The following is an 18,994-nucleotide window of genomic DNA, read 5'->3' on the forward strand; positions in this document are numbered from 1 at the left end:
ACTGAAAATTCATCAGATTAAAAACCTATCTCAATGCAGTACATTCAAGACTACTATTAATTTGTCTGCTATTCTTTTTCCTTGCAGGTTGCTTTATTTGAGGTAGAACTACTTTTTAAAGCACGAAATAAAAAGTGTTCTTCTAGAAAGATCACAGAACACCTTCAAGGATGGACCTTGCATCTTTCTGTCAGCTAGAAATTATCACTGCAAGACCAGATGGGATAACTGAGTGCTACAGAGTGGGTATCAACATGGCAATAAATGCAGTTCAGAAAATCCTCTAAGCACTAGAGTAACCTTGGGTTTTTCCTGATATCCCAGAGCTGGCTCCAAAGCGTAGGTAAACTGTTGTCCTTACTTCATGGTTGCCCTCCACATTACTCAGTATTTTTAATGAAAGCACAGAGCACTTTTATAATATGCACACAGCTTTCCTGTTTGAGCACTTAACCTGAAAGACTACCAGTTCTGACTAAGAACACATCTATTTTTAGAACTGTTTCTAGTTAAAGTCATTTTTTATTTTAGAAATAGCAAGAGATGGTTTAAATTGCTGAAAAGCCAATAACTCAGTATTCATTAGCACACTTCGCAGACAGAACTTTTTATTAGTCTTTAATTTTGTATTTAAAAGACTAGTTTGATATAAGCTGGCAAGAATCACTGCTCAAGCACATTTTACTTTGTTCATAAAGTGTGAAATTCAAACTTTTACCTCTGTGGCAAGGCTTTGACTGGCACCATTGTCAAGAAGAAACTTAACAACCTCCAGGTGGTTTTCTTGGGCTGCCATATACAGTGGAGTGAAACCATTCTGAAATAGGAAAACAAGAGTGTAAACACTCCACAAACATTTCATACATACCACAGATCTGCCAAACTCGGGTAGATTAAAGAGGAAACCAAATAAACTGTGTGCTCACATGCCAGTTAATGGTGTGATCTCCCCTAATTTAAATGAAGATAGGAGCAGGGTAATATTATTTAAAAGAACATGGTGGAATCTTTCAGCTGACCTGATACAATTCCCACAGCTAAGTGAGAATACTTCCTTTTATATCTGTTATGAAGTCAAACTAAAAACCAATCTGGACAGACCATTTGGTAGACGTGAGTTACAATTCCCGATAAACGTAGCCACAGCGATGGAAATGCAAAACAGGACAGGCAAATACAATACAAGGCTGTAGCAAAAGCAAGGGCAATGGCTCTTCAGAATACTTTCCAATTTTTTCTCTTCTCTCCATTAGCTTTGACTTTTCTTTCACTTGTGCTGGCTACTTATGCCTTTTGTCTCCTCAAAGATCTGCCTTCTGAGCATAGCCTGCTTGTGGTCATTGAGCTACTTCATATTTCAGGCACCAGGAGATCTCAGAATCATTGGTTCTCAGAAGGTTCAAGACAAAGGTTTATCAGTGTTTCCGACCACATTAGAGCATTTCTCAAATTATGCTTAAGTGAGTGATTTCAATCAATGCAATACAAGTATAAGAGGCTGCAGAGCTTAACTCATTCTTTGCCTAGTGCTTTCCTCTTACAGTCAATGTTTTTGTCTTTGCCTTAACTGTATACAGGTCACAGCATTTCAGGAACTGAATTTTTGGGAACTAACATTAAGACAATGTATTTATCCCCTATTGTTCTATGCATTTCTGAAATTCACAGCTTTGACATCACTCACAAAACCAAAACAGCAAAATGAAGTCATGAAACATGTCCTGGGTTCAAGATACCTCTAAAGGAATTTATAGAAGTTGCTGATTTGCATCTGAAATTGCTTGGCTTTCATATTGCACTGCACGTCCCTCAGTCCAACAGAACCGTGAACTAGTGGTAAATACGTTTTATAGTATGAACTTAAAACATCCATATACGATTAACTGAGCAGAGTTTGATACTGCTGAAGCAACCAAAGCAGCATCAGCAATAAGAACAACAATCCCTTTCTCCTTTGATCTATCATGATACATGTTTTTACCCTTCATACTCCAGCATTACTCTTTGTCAGACATACCACTGATAGATTTTGCCTGATCCCTTTCCTTATGGTACCAGCATGGGTGATGACACCATTAAGCGCTTTGGCCAGGAGGTCACTCAGGTTTCAGTGGGCTCTGTTAGGGCCCCGTCTTTCTTCTCACTGTCTTCCAGATCTCATGGCATTGGGATTTCTGTGAACCTCAGACTTCTCTTAAGTAAACTTCACACAGAATCAGCTGCAATGGGGGCAGCAGCTTCCCTCTTCAACTGCTCCCTGCTAAGATACCCCCAGACCTCTCCCTCTACCACACACCGCTTCTGGTGATTACTCCAGAGCATGGGGAGGACAAGGAGGAAAGGAAATACAAAATAAAGTAGGAGGTAAGGGCTAGTTAAAAATAACAGGTGTAACAGAACAGAGATTTCATCTGGCTTAAGAAACAGAAAAGTTAAGGAAGTGCTTCCATATGACTGGGTTTGGCTGAGAGTATCAACACTCTCACATCTGCAATGTGGCCATGGTAGACATTTCAGCAGGGTGGAAGGCGCAGGGGGAGCAGCTCAGCAGTTTGGCTAGATCAGTTACAAAGGACACTGACCTAGATTTTGTGGGGAACCAATGGAGCCAAACAGAGATGAGCTGAGAAGAGTTTGGCCATATATTTGCATCAAAGAAAAAACATTAACATTCTGGGCTTTGGAGAGATGAAGTGAAACTGTAGCCTAAGACCTCTAGCAGTGAATTTCGGCTGAGTTACAGTAGCCCTGGTGAAAATAGCTGAGACACATCTGACTGTTACAGCAATGGAGCAGAGTTGTGTGGCACACGTCCAACACAGAGCACGCAGGAGAGCACAGGTGACCTGAGGCTGAGTATGCAGGCTTCACTGGCAGCAGAGACAAATAGGAGGTCAGAAGAAAGGACAGCTGGAGAGGAAATGGCGTGAACTGGACATTTGATCCAAGAGGAACTTTACCATCAACAAGACACTGAGCAGCTGTGAAGACACATGTTTACAAGGCTTGCACAGGCTGCAAGGTCCGTTGCTATTCCAGTATTTTGATAACTGGTCTCTATTCAGGAAAGCATTACTACAAGCATAAAGCAGGCGGTGAAGTCCTACTGGAGCCAAAGCCTAAAGTTAGCAATGGGTTAATGCACTCTCCAGAACCAAGGCCTAACAGTTTAGTTCCTGTACAGTTAGAATTCTGCTTAATGAAAAACAAAGAAGCCAGAAAGCACTTGCTAAGGTACCTAATATGTCACATTACAGTTATTATTATAGTGAACAGCAGAGTCTGGCATTATTCCCTATCATTTCATGGCATACTCAATATCTATTTACTAACTCAGCTGGAAACAAAGATTAATTTTTTTAGTTTCAAACATTTGCATTCAGAAAGGAAGCAGGAAACACTTCCTAATTATTCGTTTCAGAAAATAATTAATAGGCAAAAATTCTCAGAACCAAGAATTATTAGCATTTAGAGGCAGAGCAGAACCTTTTCTCCTATGTCAAAAATTATTCTAGGGTATTCAACATCTTTCCCCCCATACTTTGCTTTTTCTTTTCTCTTTAAAAAGGGACTGAAATTGCCAGAGAGCCACAAGCCTAAGGAAAGCATTTTGTCTTCAATAGTAATAAATAGCCTTTAGAAGAGGTACAAAATTCAGACTCAGTAAAAGTTCAATTTCTTTTTTTTTTTTTTTAAGGACAGGAAGATTTGGTTAAAGGCGGCCTTACATCCCCAACACTGGCACTGTCAGCAGGGTAGAGCTGTTACCTTCAAGGGAAGAGGAGATAAAGCCAAATGCACAGAAAACAGGATCAGCATCAAAAAGAAAAACAAAACAAAAAAATCTTTGGGTGGTCTCTCTGTGGGTATGCCAAATTCAGCAGAAGTTCATTCTAAGGTTTAGGAAGGCTCAGGTGATGCTCAGTACCACGGACAAAGCTGGTCCAGGGGCAGTTTGGTAACAGGGAGCTCCAGGGACCTCCCAAAAAGCCTAATCCCAACTGGGGTATGTCACTGCCAGGTATTGGTGTGGAATGGCCAATATACATGCCTCTCAAGCAAAGAGATCAAAGGCATCCATAAAGGGGGGAGGGGGAGAATAAATCTTTAATTCTAGTATGTTAGCAAAATAAGCGTAACGTGGCAAAACCTTAGGGTGTATGGACAATGCAGTTATATAAGATGTTTACAATCTCAGATTATTTTTAGTTTCAGGGCTGAATACACAAGCTCTCAAACATAAGTAGAAAAGGTCCTTTCAAAGCCATCTTAATTTCTTCAACAGGAAAATCACTGGAAATATTTCTGCTTTGTTTTACTTCTTAACAGTCATGGAATATTTTACTTAAAACCACTTTTTGTTGTTGTTGTTCTCTTTAATTCAAATTATATGGTGCCTGGAACCAAATATTGCTGTATCTAGCTAGTATAAAAGAGTAAGAAAGGAGAACTTAGTAGCCTGTTTTCTTTGTTCAGGTGAAGGAAACATGAAATACAGATCACAAATAACTAACATTCTTGAAATAGATTCTATTAAACATTTTGTTCATATTATTTGAGACACCATTAGAAAAAACATGTTTCTTTAAAATGTACATTTTTTAATTTCCCTTTTTTACAAACATTTTTTATTATGCCCACATCTTTATAATACAGCAGAATTGCAATACTGGGCCAGATGAGAAGACCATCTCTTAATCTAATCCCCTTTCTCTGACACTGCCTGCCAGCCAGCCCCTGAGCAGGGAAAACAGGAATGGGGCAGGCATGCAGGGACACCTCATGGCACAGCCACCCGGCTTTCAACAATCTGTGGTTTATGCATTTTTTGAGCCAGAGTTTTTCTCTGTTTCATTTTGCTGCTTTGCTTTTAACACCAGTACTGTTTTCCCTTATTTCAAATTTTCTATAATTGACCTAAATATTCATTCAAAGGACTTGACCAAACTTAAAAGCTCTGCATATGCTTGCAGCACCTCCTTGTACAAGGGAAGGGGATGAGCTCAATTAACCCTGAGACATTGAATTATGTGAAACGGGATCCCTTTCATTTGAACAAGTTCTCTCCCACTCTCCTGTTCTTTCAGCATCGCTTCTGACTCTGTAACAATTAGCAGCTCACAGGACACTGGAGGGCAGATCTAAAGCTGAAGGGTAAATGCTCTGCTGTGCTGCCTGTTACACTACTACTTCCAGTACCCTGCAAACACCCTGGGTATGCTTCCACTTTCTTCATCTCCAGGGCTGTGTGTCTGTGTGGCTTCTGGAAGACTTAAAACAGAGATGTTATTTCTATGCTTTCTCTGTTGGTGAATGAGGTGGACAACTCAGAGTTAATCCCAACTGATGGTTGACATTCCATGTGGGAAAAGACCTGAACGCAACCTGGGATTTCGTTGCGCTGTCATGCCTATGGGGGAAGACAAGACTTGATTGTCCATGATGCCTCTTGGTACACTCTGACCACCTGACGAGGGGTAGAGCAGGAGGGGGACTGCTGGAAGCATTTAAAGTTTTAATTGTGTGTTGAGTTACAAGGTGGGAATGAACTCAGCACTACACTCACTAAAACACCTGCTTCAGTACTAAAATGGCACTGTGTGTTTAAACTTTGTCCTTACACCTGTTGTCGCTTACCTACATGAATGGAACAGCCAAAAAAGAATGGGGTTTTTTGTCTTAGCAGGATTACATTGATCTTAGTGACTCTATCAAACCCTAGTTTCAAGAGCCAGCATTAATATACAGTGAGATCTACCAAATATACTTACTAATATTATAGTTTATAAGGGGAGACGATTTTCATTTCAGCAAAGTTTTTGATAGTACCAAATATAAAAATATTACTTTACCTGAGACTGTGCATTGACATTGGCCCGATTTGTAACCAACACTTTGACTACTTCTGCTTGTCCAGCAAGGGATGCTATGTGCAATGCTGTGTTTCCTTTCTGAAATGAGAGGCAGTGATATTTGAAAAGAGTACAAAACTTGAGCTTGAATACATGACAATACTATCAAGAACATGTTCCACTTTAAAACATGATATTTCTTGCAATAAAATACTCTTACTGAATACTTCTAATGGGTAAGTTATTCTAGAAGGCATGGACAGAAACCTACAATTTGTTCAGTAAATCTCACTCCTAGTAACCTGTGACATTTACTATAATCTGAAAGGTTTTATGTTAAACAATTACTGAGACCACTCCACCAGTGGAAAATAGGCAATTACTGCTGCAGTAATGTCTGTAATCAGTTGGCCAACACGTTGTGCCCATGCCATTGGTGTGAACAAGAGAACAATTAGATAAGCCTGACTAACCTTTGTCGCTGCATCCACACTGGCACCTCGCTGTATCAGTTCAGAGACAACTTCTACGTGCCCTTCTTTGGAAGCAAGATGGAGGGCATTCAACCCATTCTGATTAAAAAAAAGAAGGAAAAAAAGAAAAGCAATGGAAAAGATTGGCAAAGGTTTTCCAGCATAGCAAACAACATATCAGGAGACAAATTATTATAACCCAGTGAGAGGACTGCTTCCAAAAATTATTCTTATGTAAACTTTACAAGAACTAGATTATAAGGAAAGAGTATGAATTAAGTCAGGATATACTAGCTCTGGGGTCTCAAGTTCTGTGTGCTGTCCCATGATCTGATGTAGTGCAAATGGAATGAAAGATAACATTAAATAGCATAACATTCTCCAAGTGGAAGTGAAATGATGTCTTGGTAAGGGGTAAAAATAAAAGTTTTAATTGGATAAAATATGTAAACATGGCTCATCAAAAACCACATAGTTATCACTGACATGAAGTGCAAATATAAAGACAGATTTGAGAAATAGTGAGAAAGGTATTTATCCAGCAAATTTGATAAAAATATTCTTCAACCTGATTTGAAATGTTGATGTCCACTCCACTTTTTAAGTAGTCGAGAGCCTTTTCCAAGTTGCCAGCTCGAGCAGCTCTCAAGTAACTTGCATTTGTGTCAGACTACAAGAAAAAAGGAAAAATCCCATTAGAAATTACAGCACAGTAGAAAAACATATTCCCTTGGCAAAGAAGTTACTAATGATACAACATATTGTACATATATTTAACTAGACATGAAAGGATCCCAAACTGCCTTATCAAATACGGGTCAAATCCTGCCCTCCTTGCTTATGCAAACTCCCTCTGGTGTAAATAGGCTGTCCGCCTGACTAGGCAGCACAAGATTTGACCTCGTATATAAACATGAATTATGCAGCACTGTAACATGCAAGACTAGTAGCCAGGGACACATCTGGTACCCAGCATGGAAGACAAACATGGTGAGGTTCAGGATAGGACTCCATGGAAACCACTCTGCTCTTTCCACAAGTGCCAAACCACCTTTAGTGTCCGAGCTGAACAGACCGGACCAGTACCGAGAGATCTCACATGACAGGTTTAAAAAAAATCCAAAACACTCAGCGTTGAAGGACTGGACTACCTGAATGAAAAAACATGGTTCTACAAATTAAGGCATTTTAAAATCTAATATCTGATTACATTTTATTTTCTCCATCCTCCCTCATTTTATGGCACATTTTATTTACAATATCTGTCCACATTCAGTGAAGTAGCCAGAAATCCCTAGGTACAGTGCCATTATCTAAACTGCCTTTTTTTTTTTTTTTTTTCCAGATCTTGCTTTAAAGATAGATGTGCAAATTTTCTGTATGATGACTTCAGCTTGAATGTAAGGGTGGCAGAAAGGATGGTTAAGTCATGAAAGAGATCACTGTAAGTAATTCCCATCCCCAGAGGGTTTTAACAAGTTATGCAAATACCCACCAAGGACGGTTTAGATAATGCTGATCCTGCCTTGGAGCAAGTGGAATGAACTGGGTTAGCTTTCAAGAGGGACAAACAGTACAATCTTTGATTCTATCTGTGCCATGGCTTCCCCTGGCATCTTGGGCAGTCAACACATTTTTTTTGTGCCCTCTTCTCCATTACTATATCAGGAATTATCTTTTCTTTTTTTTTTTTCCTCAGTACCATTTCATCACAGGCTTACATCACGACCACTTTAAGTGCTTTATGAACCTCTAAGGTTCTAAAAGAGTGCCACAATTGCCTTTAGAGAAAAAATTAAAGGCAGTAACTGCTGAGAGAAATATAAAACACCCTGGAACCAAAGCTCAGTTACTTATCCAGTGCTCAAATAATTTTTTTTTTCCATTCCTCATTTTCTGGATTTGCTATAGACTTTTCTCCTCTCCTGTCAATGCAGCCACTGCAAACTGGATGTTCTGTGCAAACATTGCTTCAAGCCCATCTGAAGTCACCTTCATGTGCAGAATGAAGCAATCTTGGGCATAATGACAGCAAAATGGTAAGTGGGTATGAAGTCTGCTTTCTTCTTTGTACCAGTACAAGCTACAAGACTATTTTACTAGTAGTTTCAATACAACAAGCTCTCTCTTCCAAGGAGAGAACCCTTACTGATGGACTCTTCATTTTCTCCTGAGTTTTGCACACACGGCATTCCACTTTGCAATGGTAAGTTACCAACTTACAAACTTCCCTGCTCTTAATCATTATTTTCCAAGCACGCCACACTGACCATTACAAATCAGCTTCTGCAATGTGCTTCCAACAAAACAGCCCCCAAATTCCAATGTTTAATTAGGCTCTATCAAAAAAAAGGTGCTGCCACAAACTACATGGTCAGAACTGTAAAGACTATGACGAAGAATAGCTGCCTTGAAAAGTGCGGTAGAAACGCTTTCATTTAGAAGATCATCTGAACTGTGCAATGCAGATTATTACAGAAGACAGGTCATTTTCTCAGTGCTTAGCAACAGCAGCCGCTGAGGGTAAAAAACAGGTCAGCGTTTTATCAGCATTACCAAAGGTATGAGGGAGGACTTAATAGACCGGGAGCCCTTTTTGTCACAGTGTAATGGCATGTCTGTTTGGCACAGTCAGCAGGTGGACAATAATTAACATCAGCTGTTTACAGCTGCTTCTGGGTGGGGAAGGGATGCACCAGAGAAGATTGCTATGGAAAATCAGTTCCCGCCAGTCACATTAATGCACACCAGACAAGAAACACTGCTCATACTCAGAAACATTTAAACCTTTCTATTTGCTCAAAAAAAATGGGGGGAGGGGGGGATGGGGAGGCAGAAGGAGTGATAAATAGCTGGTATTCACATCAATAGCTAACTGCTATTTCACTGTAGAAGGAGAGCAATGCCTATGTCTTAAGGACTTCTCTTGGAAGCACTTGCTTGCTAACAGGAGGAAGGACAAAGGTTAGGTCACACTTCCAGCCTGGGGATGTATAAAAGTGTTTCAAATCAAGCCAGCTCAGGTGCTGCTAAGTGATGCACAAATCTATTCCTGAAATCCCTCAAGCAAACAGCATGCCCTCCTTTGCCAGTCACCACTCAAAACTCACTCCTTTTGCTCAAACTGTCCAGAAACATCGCTGACACCAGCAGTCAGGTTGCCACCCGAGCGGCAGGGCTGGTGGGGTGCTGGGCACAGCACCCCGCTCACCATCAGCCTGGACTCTCACCGCTTAGACAGGGACAGGCTCCCAGCACGAGGGGCACCGTACAGAAAAAGCAGCGCCAACACGCGCAGGCACTACAATGACAACTAGGAAGCACCCAGAGAAGCTGCCATGTAACAGCACTATGGGGATAACACAAGCTCTCCCACACTTCAGCTGATCTGAGTTGGTACTTCCAGTTTCCACCTTACTGGTTTCCAGTTACCTGAATGTGATGGGAGCTAGCATGTGAAACCGCATGAGCTGCCTTAGCAGCCAGGGTGCAACACGTCCCTGTGCACTGAGAAAGGGGAAACCCTTTTCTTCTGACCTTGCCTAAAGCTCCCAAGCCCTCAGACTGGGTTAACTCCCCTCAGGTTTGTTAACTCACCCTTTCTGGGCCACCATTCACAGAAATTTTGAGATTTGCACAGAGGGATAACAGACCGAGGTTGTACAATTGTGCAAAAAGTTCAACAGGGCTTCTGAGATTCTCTCCATCCATTACGGTCTCTGCCATGAGCAGAAACAAGCAATTAGAGAGAAAGGAGAGCCAACATCTTCGGAAACCAAAAGCAATTCCAGCCTCTCTGAAAGTGGCATTGCCAGCTTCCACTTTCCCTATAACTAAGGCATTACTTCAGACCTGCTCAGATAGAGAATAGTCTTAGAAGCTTTTTCTACCTTGCAAAATGCCTTGAATACCCTTGCTTTTAAGACATTCCACTTCCAAAACCCAGGAGAACCGAGGAACACTATCCAACTTCTACAAAAGCTAAGTGTAGGGGTCAGTAAAAATTGATCAAAAACATCAACCGAAAACTTTCACATTTCTGAACCTAAAATTTTCTCAACTTTACATTTCTATTTTAAGCCTAAATTCAATTTTTTTAAAAAATACCAAAATAGCGTAGAAAAATGTCATTTCCAATTGGGACTATTTTGTTTAAAACAAAGCCTCTTGGAGTCCCTGATAGAGCCTGTAATTGCCTCTGTATTGCACAGACAGGAGCAGCATCAGAGCCTAGGCTCAAATCACTGAAGGATTTAAAAGTTCAAACAAGCGTAACAACAACGTTAGTAAGTATTTATCCGGATTCCCATCGTGCCTGGGAGCCCATGTCACAGACTGATCGAGGACCATATTAAATGCATTAAAAAACACAGTAGAGGAAATAAGGATTTTAGGTTTCCAACCATTGCTCAGGACACAGGCGCAGGTAAGTGCTCCCTCTGTGGGTAACTATTCTCGATATACCCACTTCCACCTTCCACGCCAGCTGATGTCCAAATGACAAACCCCAGACAGACAGCATGTCTACAGGACATTCCCTTAACAAACCCAATAAAAATTTTTTATAATCCTAATTACTTAAACCTCAATAATAATGACAGAGGCATTCTGTATGCTAGCAATCTATTCAGATCCTTTTTTTTTTTGTAATCAATCCCAACATGAAATGAAGATGAAAATTGGCTTTTGATTCTCCACTGTCTTGACAAATATCAAGAGAACAACAGGCATGGGACATACATCAAAGCACCCTGAATCTCAGATGTTCTTGCAGTCAGCCACAAAGACTGCAGCCCTTCCTGTGCGTTTGCACAGGATTCCTGTTGTCAGGCTGTGTCCCCAAAGCCTTTCCCTGCTGCACTCCCTGGGGATCCTACCTTTTCAATCTCTATATCCAGACTCAAATTATTGTCTGGCTACTCAGACAATATTTAATAAACAGTGGATTTATGAGAATACCAGTACTGATGCATGTATAATATCAAGCTTTTTCTTCACAGATGGCACAACTTCTCCCTCCTCTCCCTGTACTTTCTTGGAAGAAAAAGGGACTATTTCTAGTTTTAAGAAATGCGTAAATGCAGATGATTGGCTAATTAATACAGGTTTTATGCCATGTGTATGTCTTAAATTTGTGTCTTCCCCTTTAATGTACTATGCTATAAAAATTCAACTCTCTAATGTAAAGCAGGCTGATGAGCTTGCAGACTGCGGGCTGCCTGCAGCCCACAACAGGTTTTCCAATCTGGAGCTCATTCCAACAGCCTTCATCCCAGAGACATCTCTGGAAAGGGCTGAGGCTGGATAAGCCGTGCTGGTAGCAGTACTCCGTTTCCCAACCTTCTTTACCCTAAGGTCCTCTAGTCCTGCCACATGATGGATGGCAGAACCTGTGATGTGCAGGGGTAAGACCTGAGAACTGTTTCCCCATTTTGAGGAAAAGCTACGCGAGTTAAAAACATTTCTATTACAGGAAAGACTAATTCCTAAGTCACTTGGATATTGCCTTAAGCCTCCATTTTAAACCAGAAAATGCTGATGCTAGCAAATACATATTCACCATCTTTTCCTCCAAGTGCTCCCAATGAAGAGACAATTTAGCATGAGTAAAGACAAAAACTATTAGGAAATTTGCACTGACTGTCAACCCAGGGTCTGGCCTGGCTTTTCCATGGGGCTAAAGAGGGTCCTCTCAGAAAACAGAGAATACCTATTAGTTAGTGAACCCTCAAAAGTGCAAAGCCATTATTTTCAATGTGCACAGGCCCCCTCCCATACTGATGGTATTTTTATTATGCTCATCTCTCTTTCCTTTGTGTTCTGCTTACAGTGGCTTCTTTTTCAGATTAAAAATCCAGTCTTTTTTCACACTGGGAGCAGGGTTTTGTTTTTCACTCCATCTTTAACAGTAGCTGTTGTGAAGGGAAACCCCCAGCAGGTTCCCATTGTGCCGGAGCAGGATGCATTCTGGCTTGAGTCCCAACAAAAAGATGCTAACCATGCCTAACATTTGTTGTGGGGGGAGGCAATGACCTCATTTTAAGGGATGAACTTATGTTACTTCCATTTGGAAATGTGCTCAACAAAACTAGTCTTGCAACAGCATGAGATGATCTGAGGAAACAGATGATAACGTTTTTGCTTATTTTGATAAGGGTGGGCTTACTGCAACTGATGGCTTTTTTTTTTTTTTTTTTTTTTTGAAGTAAGGCTGAACTCTGATGGGCACTAAGCACTACACTGGAAACTGGAGGTCCTTGGCATTTCTTAGATTTTGCTTCTATGTTAATTTAGAATTTTCCTCCAAGCCAATGTTACACTCACTCGGTAAAGGATGAAATTTTATTTCAAATAAACTATACTGGCCAGTTAACAGTAATGTCTGAACCATGTGAAATAAACCGGCCATATCATTTTCTTGGGGAGATTCTTCATCCAGCCTCCAAGTGACTGTATCCTTTGTATCTCTCTACTACCTCATAACTAAATCTGTATTTAAAAAATTCACTTGCATCTTCTTTATTAGAAAGGGGGCTGGTTGCACCAGATGAGAAAATTATCTTCTTTGTGCAGACAACTATGGCTGTACTCATGCTTTACATACCATACTACCATACGTGTTTTTCTTCTGATAAGAATGTGACAGCCTGGGGCCAACTGCTATCTGCAGTTCTGCTGTTAATTATCCTTCAGAGAGATGCTTTGGGGATCACAGCCCTAAACATAACCACAGGGCAACAGGAAAAGCTCCCTTCCTACTGCCTGACAATTCAAAGGAAACATCTTTAGGCTAGGGAAGGCCAGCTATTTTGAATATGATTGCAGAATGAGAAATGATTTAATTATTGGTTGAAAACCAAACAATTCCTTCTAATTGTTTGCCCTATCACGCAACTTAATCATCAACTTTGATCATATTATTTTATTGTGCATGATAAAATAGCCAAAAATATTATACTATTTGGAATTTCCCCATAAATGGCCCTATTCCAACTAGGTAACTACGATATGTTTTCCACAACTTAAAAGCTACACTGGTTTCAGGCTGCATGAAACCCCTCTTCCTGGTCACAACAGTGGAGTCTAAAACACCTCATATTTCTGCAAAAATTGCATGTGAATCTATAATCAACTGTATTTGCAACAACTGAGGCTCTATCCCTGTACAGTAGTCAATCTTAACATGCTTGTAGAGAAAATAAAATATTTCCTGAAAATCACACATTTAAGCAGTTCAAAACAGAGTGGAAAATGCATTTTAGATTCAGCTCCTTCTTTCTAGAAATCCTTGACCAAACCAGGAAAACATCCAAGCAAACAAATAAGCCTCTTTCCTTGCTGGACCACAGGACGAGTTAAGTCTCTGACGTGCAGGTTTAGTATATACCATTTTCAAGATCACTTGCACCACTCTATCTGTTAGAGTCTGTCTTGGCAAAATGCTGAATCTGTGCTCACTGCTACCACTGAAAATGAACCACCTGTATTGGACTGGAAGATGGTTGAAAAGGACCCAGAGCCTGAGACATTCAGACTGGTACATACAAGAACATTTCGCAGCTTCCAGTACAAGAGGTAGTTATCGCTGCCTTTAAACAGCATCAAGAGGCCTAGAGTGAGCTGTTTGCTTGCAACGACAAACATCTCCTGTGAAGCTATGATGCTGCTTTCTTACTGTATAAGTCACTTAGACTTTACGCATGCAGTCTTCTTCAGCAGACTATAAATCTAGTCAACCCTGTGATTTACGATGCAACTAATCCAGTCCTGGGTGTCTTTAAATGCCTGAATGACTGCTTCTTAAGAGAGTTCAAGCACAAGATAGAAATGAAAAGTAGCTGTTATTCTTTTGATTTTCTACAAAGAGCATAGGGGTTGTGATTTCCAAGGCACAAAAGACACATACAGAGCTAGATGGGAAACATTTGCCTAACATCCACGTGTAATATGTATAACATGTTGAACATAACATCCAAGTTGAAAAAGCCCCTAAAGCTGTCATGTCCATATTATTTACTTGTCACCACAGATATTCAACAAATACAGAACGATTTAAAACTGCAATTCTAACAAAATTAACATCTGACAACCCAACAGAAAACACCTGAATTGAGATCAAACCCATCCCACAGGGACAATGTTCAGACAGAGGTGAGGGTCTACACAACTTCCAATACTCATTGCCAAATTGCACAGATGAGGTTTTGAGATTTTGCAACACAAGTTTGATGTGTCAGCTTCACCTGAAGAGTTTATGAAAACAATTACTAGTATGAGTGTGTTAAATTAGTAACACCAAAAGCAAGATCCTAATTTTCCAGGACTACAAAATCAATGGACATCACACGACACACACAATCTTTCTAAATATGCATGAACAACAAATCACAAGAATTATTTTCTTTTAACGGGACAATAAGATTCCTTTAATACTGACTTTTCAGCTATCAGACTGCCCTATATGAAAAGACAAACTTGAATGACAAGGTAAATTGGGACACACTCTGTTCAAGATCCTAAAACCAGTAAAATCACTGGTTTCACCAGTGAATCACTGTACTCCATTAGAAGTGCACAATCAGGAAAAGAACCAGGCCCTTTGTGACCAACTCACATGTATAATCAATAGAAAGGATCTGCTACAGTTGAAGGCAAAAGATTTGAGCATCTAAAATTCAAGATTCATTTTCCAGGCCGACAGCCTCAACTTCTAGAAGTTTATTTCAAACTCTGGGAAGAGACTCCTGAGCCTGTAATGACTCATCTCTCACTCTCTAAAGTTTTCCTATCATACACTTACAAGTGAAAAATAAATCACTGGCTTTCATAACAGCTACCACAGTCACAAAGAGCTAGAGAAGGGCTGGATGTGCTTCGAGGGTTTCTTCTTATGTTTATATTCACCTGAAGATAATAACTCCCTTCTATGTCAAGCTAGATGAGATGCCATTGATCTCCTCCCTGCTATTTTTCTCTCAGAAACTGACTACCCAATGAGCGTAGATATAATTTCAGCACATCTTGGGCTCAAATTTAAAGCCATTCCATGCCAAAGTCACATTCTTCAGATCACTGCATGAATTATGTCAGTCGGTCCACCTCCTGTTCTCTGTGTGCACCTGATTTTAGAATCAGGATCCAGAAAGGAGAGGAAAAAAATTCAGCAATCCTCTTCAAAACATTTTTAAAGCATATGTATTTGTCTATAATTTCAGATGGGAAAAAAAATTAAGTATAAACCTAAATCAGATAATATTGCTGATTTTAGAGAGAGAGAGATTTTATTCACTCAAAACGAGCTCACTACAAAAATATTATGTAAATACAATTCAATCAGATGTGGTGAAGTGGAAGTTACTGGTAATAAAGTGGAGCAAACTGCATGTCAGTGGAAGCATAACACACATAAATATTCCCTAAAAGTATTGTAGTAAACAAGCTATAGGAACTATAGACAAGCTACATAACCTCTTCTGTAGCTAGACAACCTATTACGAGCTTTCAGTACAGGGAAGTCCAAAGTTCCCTGCTCTCTTTTCTGCCTTTCCACTTTATGCCTGCTTTTGAATGCATCTCATTCAAAACCAAAATAATTCTGTCTTGGAAGTTTGAACATCATTAAATTGAAAGACTGTTTGAGATAAACTGGTCAAGCCATTCCTGAGGTGGCAGAAATACACACAGAAACACAGCAATTTACACTACAAGTATTGCAAATCCCACACGTAATTAAAGTTTACACTCTTGTAGGCTTAAGAGGCATTTGAATGGCTAGTTTTAAAGCTATCTACTAGGGTTTAAAATTTTTTGACACATCGTTCAGGATTCTTACAGGAATTACAAACCTTTATCAGTTTATAAGTGCCGAAGTATAGGTTTCCTAGAAGGGATTATGACCTCTGTCAGAAGCAAAGAACCTCTTCCAATTTACACACCTTGCTGAAGAGAGTCTCTGGCTGGAAAAGCCCATGTAGCTCATGTGGCAGACAGAGAATCTGAAGGGTCAGCTGAAATTATCTAAGGAGCTTCCAGGTACTAAGAGGACTCCTGGGGCAAGATTTGCAACACAGCCATAAACCTGGCAACAGTCAGTTCTGCAGGGCTGGTTAGAGGCATCACGTGAGCTTTGTCATAACAGTTTACCTTAGGAGAGCTTGTAACATTTACAGAACAATCTGTCCTGACACCTCTTTGTAGAAATGCTGTGAAACATATATGACCTGTCACAATGAGAAAGAATGGATGGAACCAATAAACCAAAAGATTCAAACATCTCCCTAGAGCCAGAGACTGGCTGAGGTAGTTTTGGTTGTTCAGGAGGAGAAAAACCTAACTAGCACTCTCGGTCATGATCTTCTACAGGAGCTGAATTTCCCTGCTGACCATAACCTGACGTATCTTGTTTTGCATTTGATTCTGCTGTCATGGATATGACCCAGTAACTCCAAATCCATTCTGTAATTCACTGCATTACTATAAACCACAAAGGCAAGGCAGAGCAAACCAGAGCAGGTGTTATGCACACTGCTGTTTCTTACTGTTAGAAACACTGAGGAAAACTTGTCTTCCTTCCCCCGGACGTGATGCCATATGACATGGGCAACAGCGCTGTGTGGCCCACACAGAGCAGTGGGGCTGGACACAGGAGAGCCACCAGCCTCCGCATTTCCCAGCGCTCCCTTTCTCCTCCTCCTCTGTGATTAAACACTGACATTCGCTGTTACGAATTTGTGAACTGGCATGGAAAGTTCTGTGATAGCATTTGTTGGGGCTGTCTAGATGAAATGTATTCAATGGTGTAAACTAATTTACATTTGCTGCGTACAAAGCATTTTGTTCCTCACTCTACATAGTCCAGATTTGAGGATTTGCTCAGATTCCAGCGGGAAAATTGCTTTTCCCAGCCCAAGCACCAAAATCTGTAAGCAAAAACTACAACCCAGAGCCCTACGGTTGTTATCAGGAGTTTTAAACTAGACTTAAGTACTGACTTTAAATACACAATTCTGTTTTGAAGCAGGAGGAGGAGTCCAGACCACCATGGGGGCAAGGCTAGGATCAGGATTTACAGGTACAAACAGGATGAAAACAGAAACAGTGAGTACAGCCTTAGCTGTATAGGGTCTTTGAGATGAACAGAGGGGAAAAGAAAACACAACATAGCTCAGTTTTATTCTTAAAGTGAGAAGAAATTACCAAATATAAAGATAAATCACTGCAGATGGTGCCATTTTTGCAAAATCACTGTGCAGTTACAGAACTGAACTAGCATTTTTCTGGCTTTCAAAGCCACGGTGGACTAGAGAGTTGGAATTCTGTAGAAGAACCCTGATGATCTGAACATCACGGGAGGGACTTCTGATTTTTTGACAAAAATAAAAATAACAGAACTATTTGAACATTTTACTTCACCTTAACCAGACTTCATAGTTTATTTTCATCTGAAAATCACCAGTGTTTCCTAGCATCAGAATAAAGTAAGTTTGGAAAACACATCATTGTTTAATTGAAGAAAATAATGATAATTCACTAATGAATTAACGCTTTTCAAACTGGGCTAAAAGACTTTATCTTTACTATTTTAATAAACACTAATTTAGAATTAGTTTTAGTTTAACCATTAAAGTGAAGATCAGTTTATTATACACTTACAGAAATAAGTTATGGCCAACAATACCACCTACCAGCCCTATACAGTAATCTCCCCTAGCATTTGATGATAGAATAAGCCGTTACTATACAATGTTAAGTAAAGTATCACTTCTGAATAGCAAATCTACAGGATAAACACGCAGTGAAGTAGGGCTTGTTTCTCCCTTACACATAAAACATACATGGCAACCTATAGGAGACTTAGATATGTATGGAATGAGAATCAGAATTTACCATAAACAACATAGCAAGAAAAAAACTTACAAAACAAAGATATACTGTACCCCTTCTCCATCACTCAACTCCATTTCAAATAGCCACTACACCTTCAATAAACAATGCATATACTAACAGAAAGACCAGTTTCTATGCAACTTCTAAGAAAACCCTGTAAAGCAAGAGTAAATACCATTCTGCTGCAACACGGAGGGGCAGAGCATACCGCAGACCAGCACATTGCCAATACCACAGCTCGACAGCAGCGAGATTTTCAGTTCACTCTGCTCTCCAAACTGTTGCACACAGAAACTAACGGGACTGCAACAAATTCTGCACTACTGGGGCTCATATAAAGCATCAGCAAAGATGTTTATCACCCTGAAGATTGATATTATTGTGCTAAAAAAGCAGGAGTAAATAATATTCTCAGGACTGGGAAAAAGAAAAAAAAAAAAAAAAAAGAGTTTAATCAAGTACCATAAAACATCTGAATCTAACAAAACCTTCTCCTACAAGAAATTGCTTCACAAAGAAAATACCGCAAATAAATGTTTTCGTAGTTTTGAAATTACTGGTGGAAATGAATTTATGAACAAGAATAGCATGACCAGAAAACAACCAGAGTTTCAAAGATGGTTTTTAACAGGGACAACAACCCAGTCCTGTGTTGACAGCAAGTGAACAATAACATACACGTTTAAGAGAGATCACTGCAGTATTTTTTCAGAGCACAAAGCTATTGTCGACGTGGAAATTAGCTAGTAAACTGCTGGGTGCTACCATTGGTAATATCTCTAA

The 18,994-nt window shown here is 39.9% G+C and overlaps 1 protein-coding gene across 1 annotated transcript in view; it reads right to left on the reverse strand.

Moving 5' to 3' along the window:
• Window positions 1-18,994, reverse strand: part of ANK3 (ankyrin 3) — a 213,935-nt gene that overhangs the window by 145,817 nt on the left and 49,124 nt on the right. The window contains exons 2-5 of the mRNA XM_075505280.1: window positions 6,894-6,995; window positions 6,326-6,424; window positions 5,853-5,951; window positions 719-817 (exon numbers count right to left, since the gene is read on the reverse strand). Of these exons, the coding sequence (XP_075361395.1) occupies window positions 719-817; window positions 5,853-5,951; window positions 6,326-6,424; window positions 6,894-6,995 (399 nt within the window). The remainder of the gene's footprint in view (window positions 1-718; window positions 818-5,852; window positions 5,952-6,325; window positions 6,425-6,893; window positions 6,996-18,994) is intronic.

Source organism: Mycteria americana, chromosome 6 (assembly GCF_035582795.1).
Source record: "Mycteria americana isolate JAX WOST 10 ecotype Jacksonville Zoo and Gardens chromosome 6, USCA_MyAme_1.0, whole genome shotgun sequence".
Taxonomy (NCBI): Eukaryota; Metazoa; Chordata; class Aves; order Ciconiiformes; family Ciconiidae; genus Mycteria; species Mycteria americana.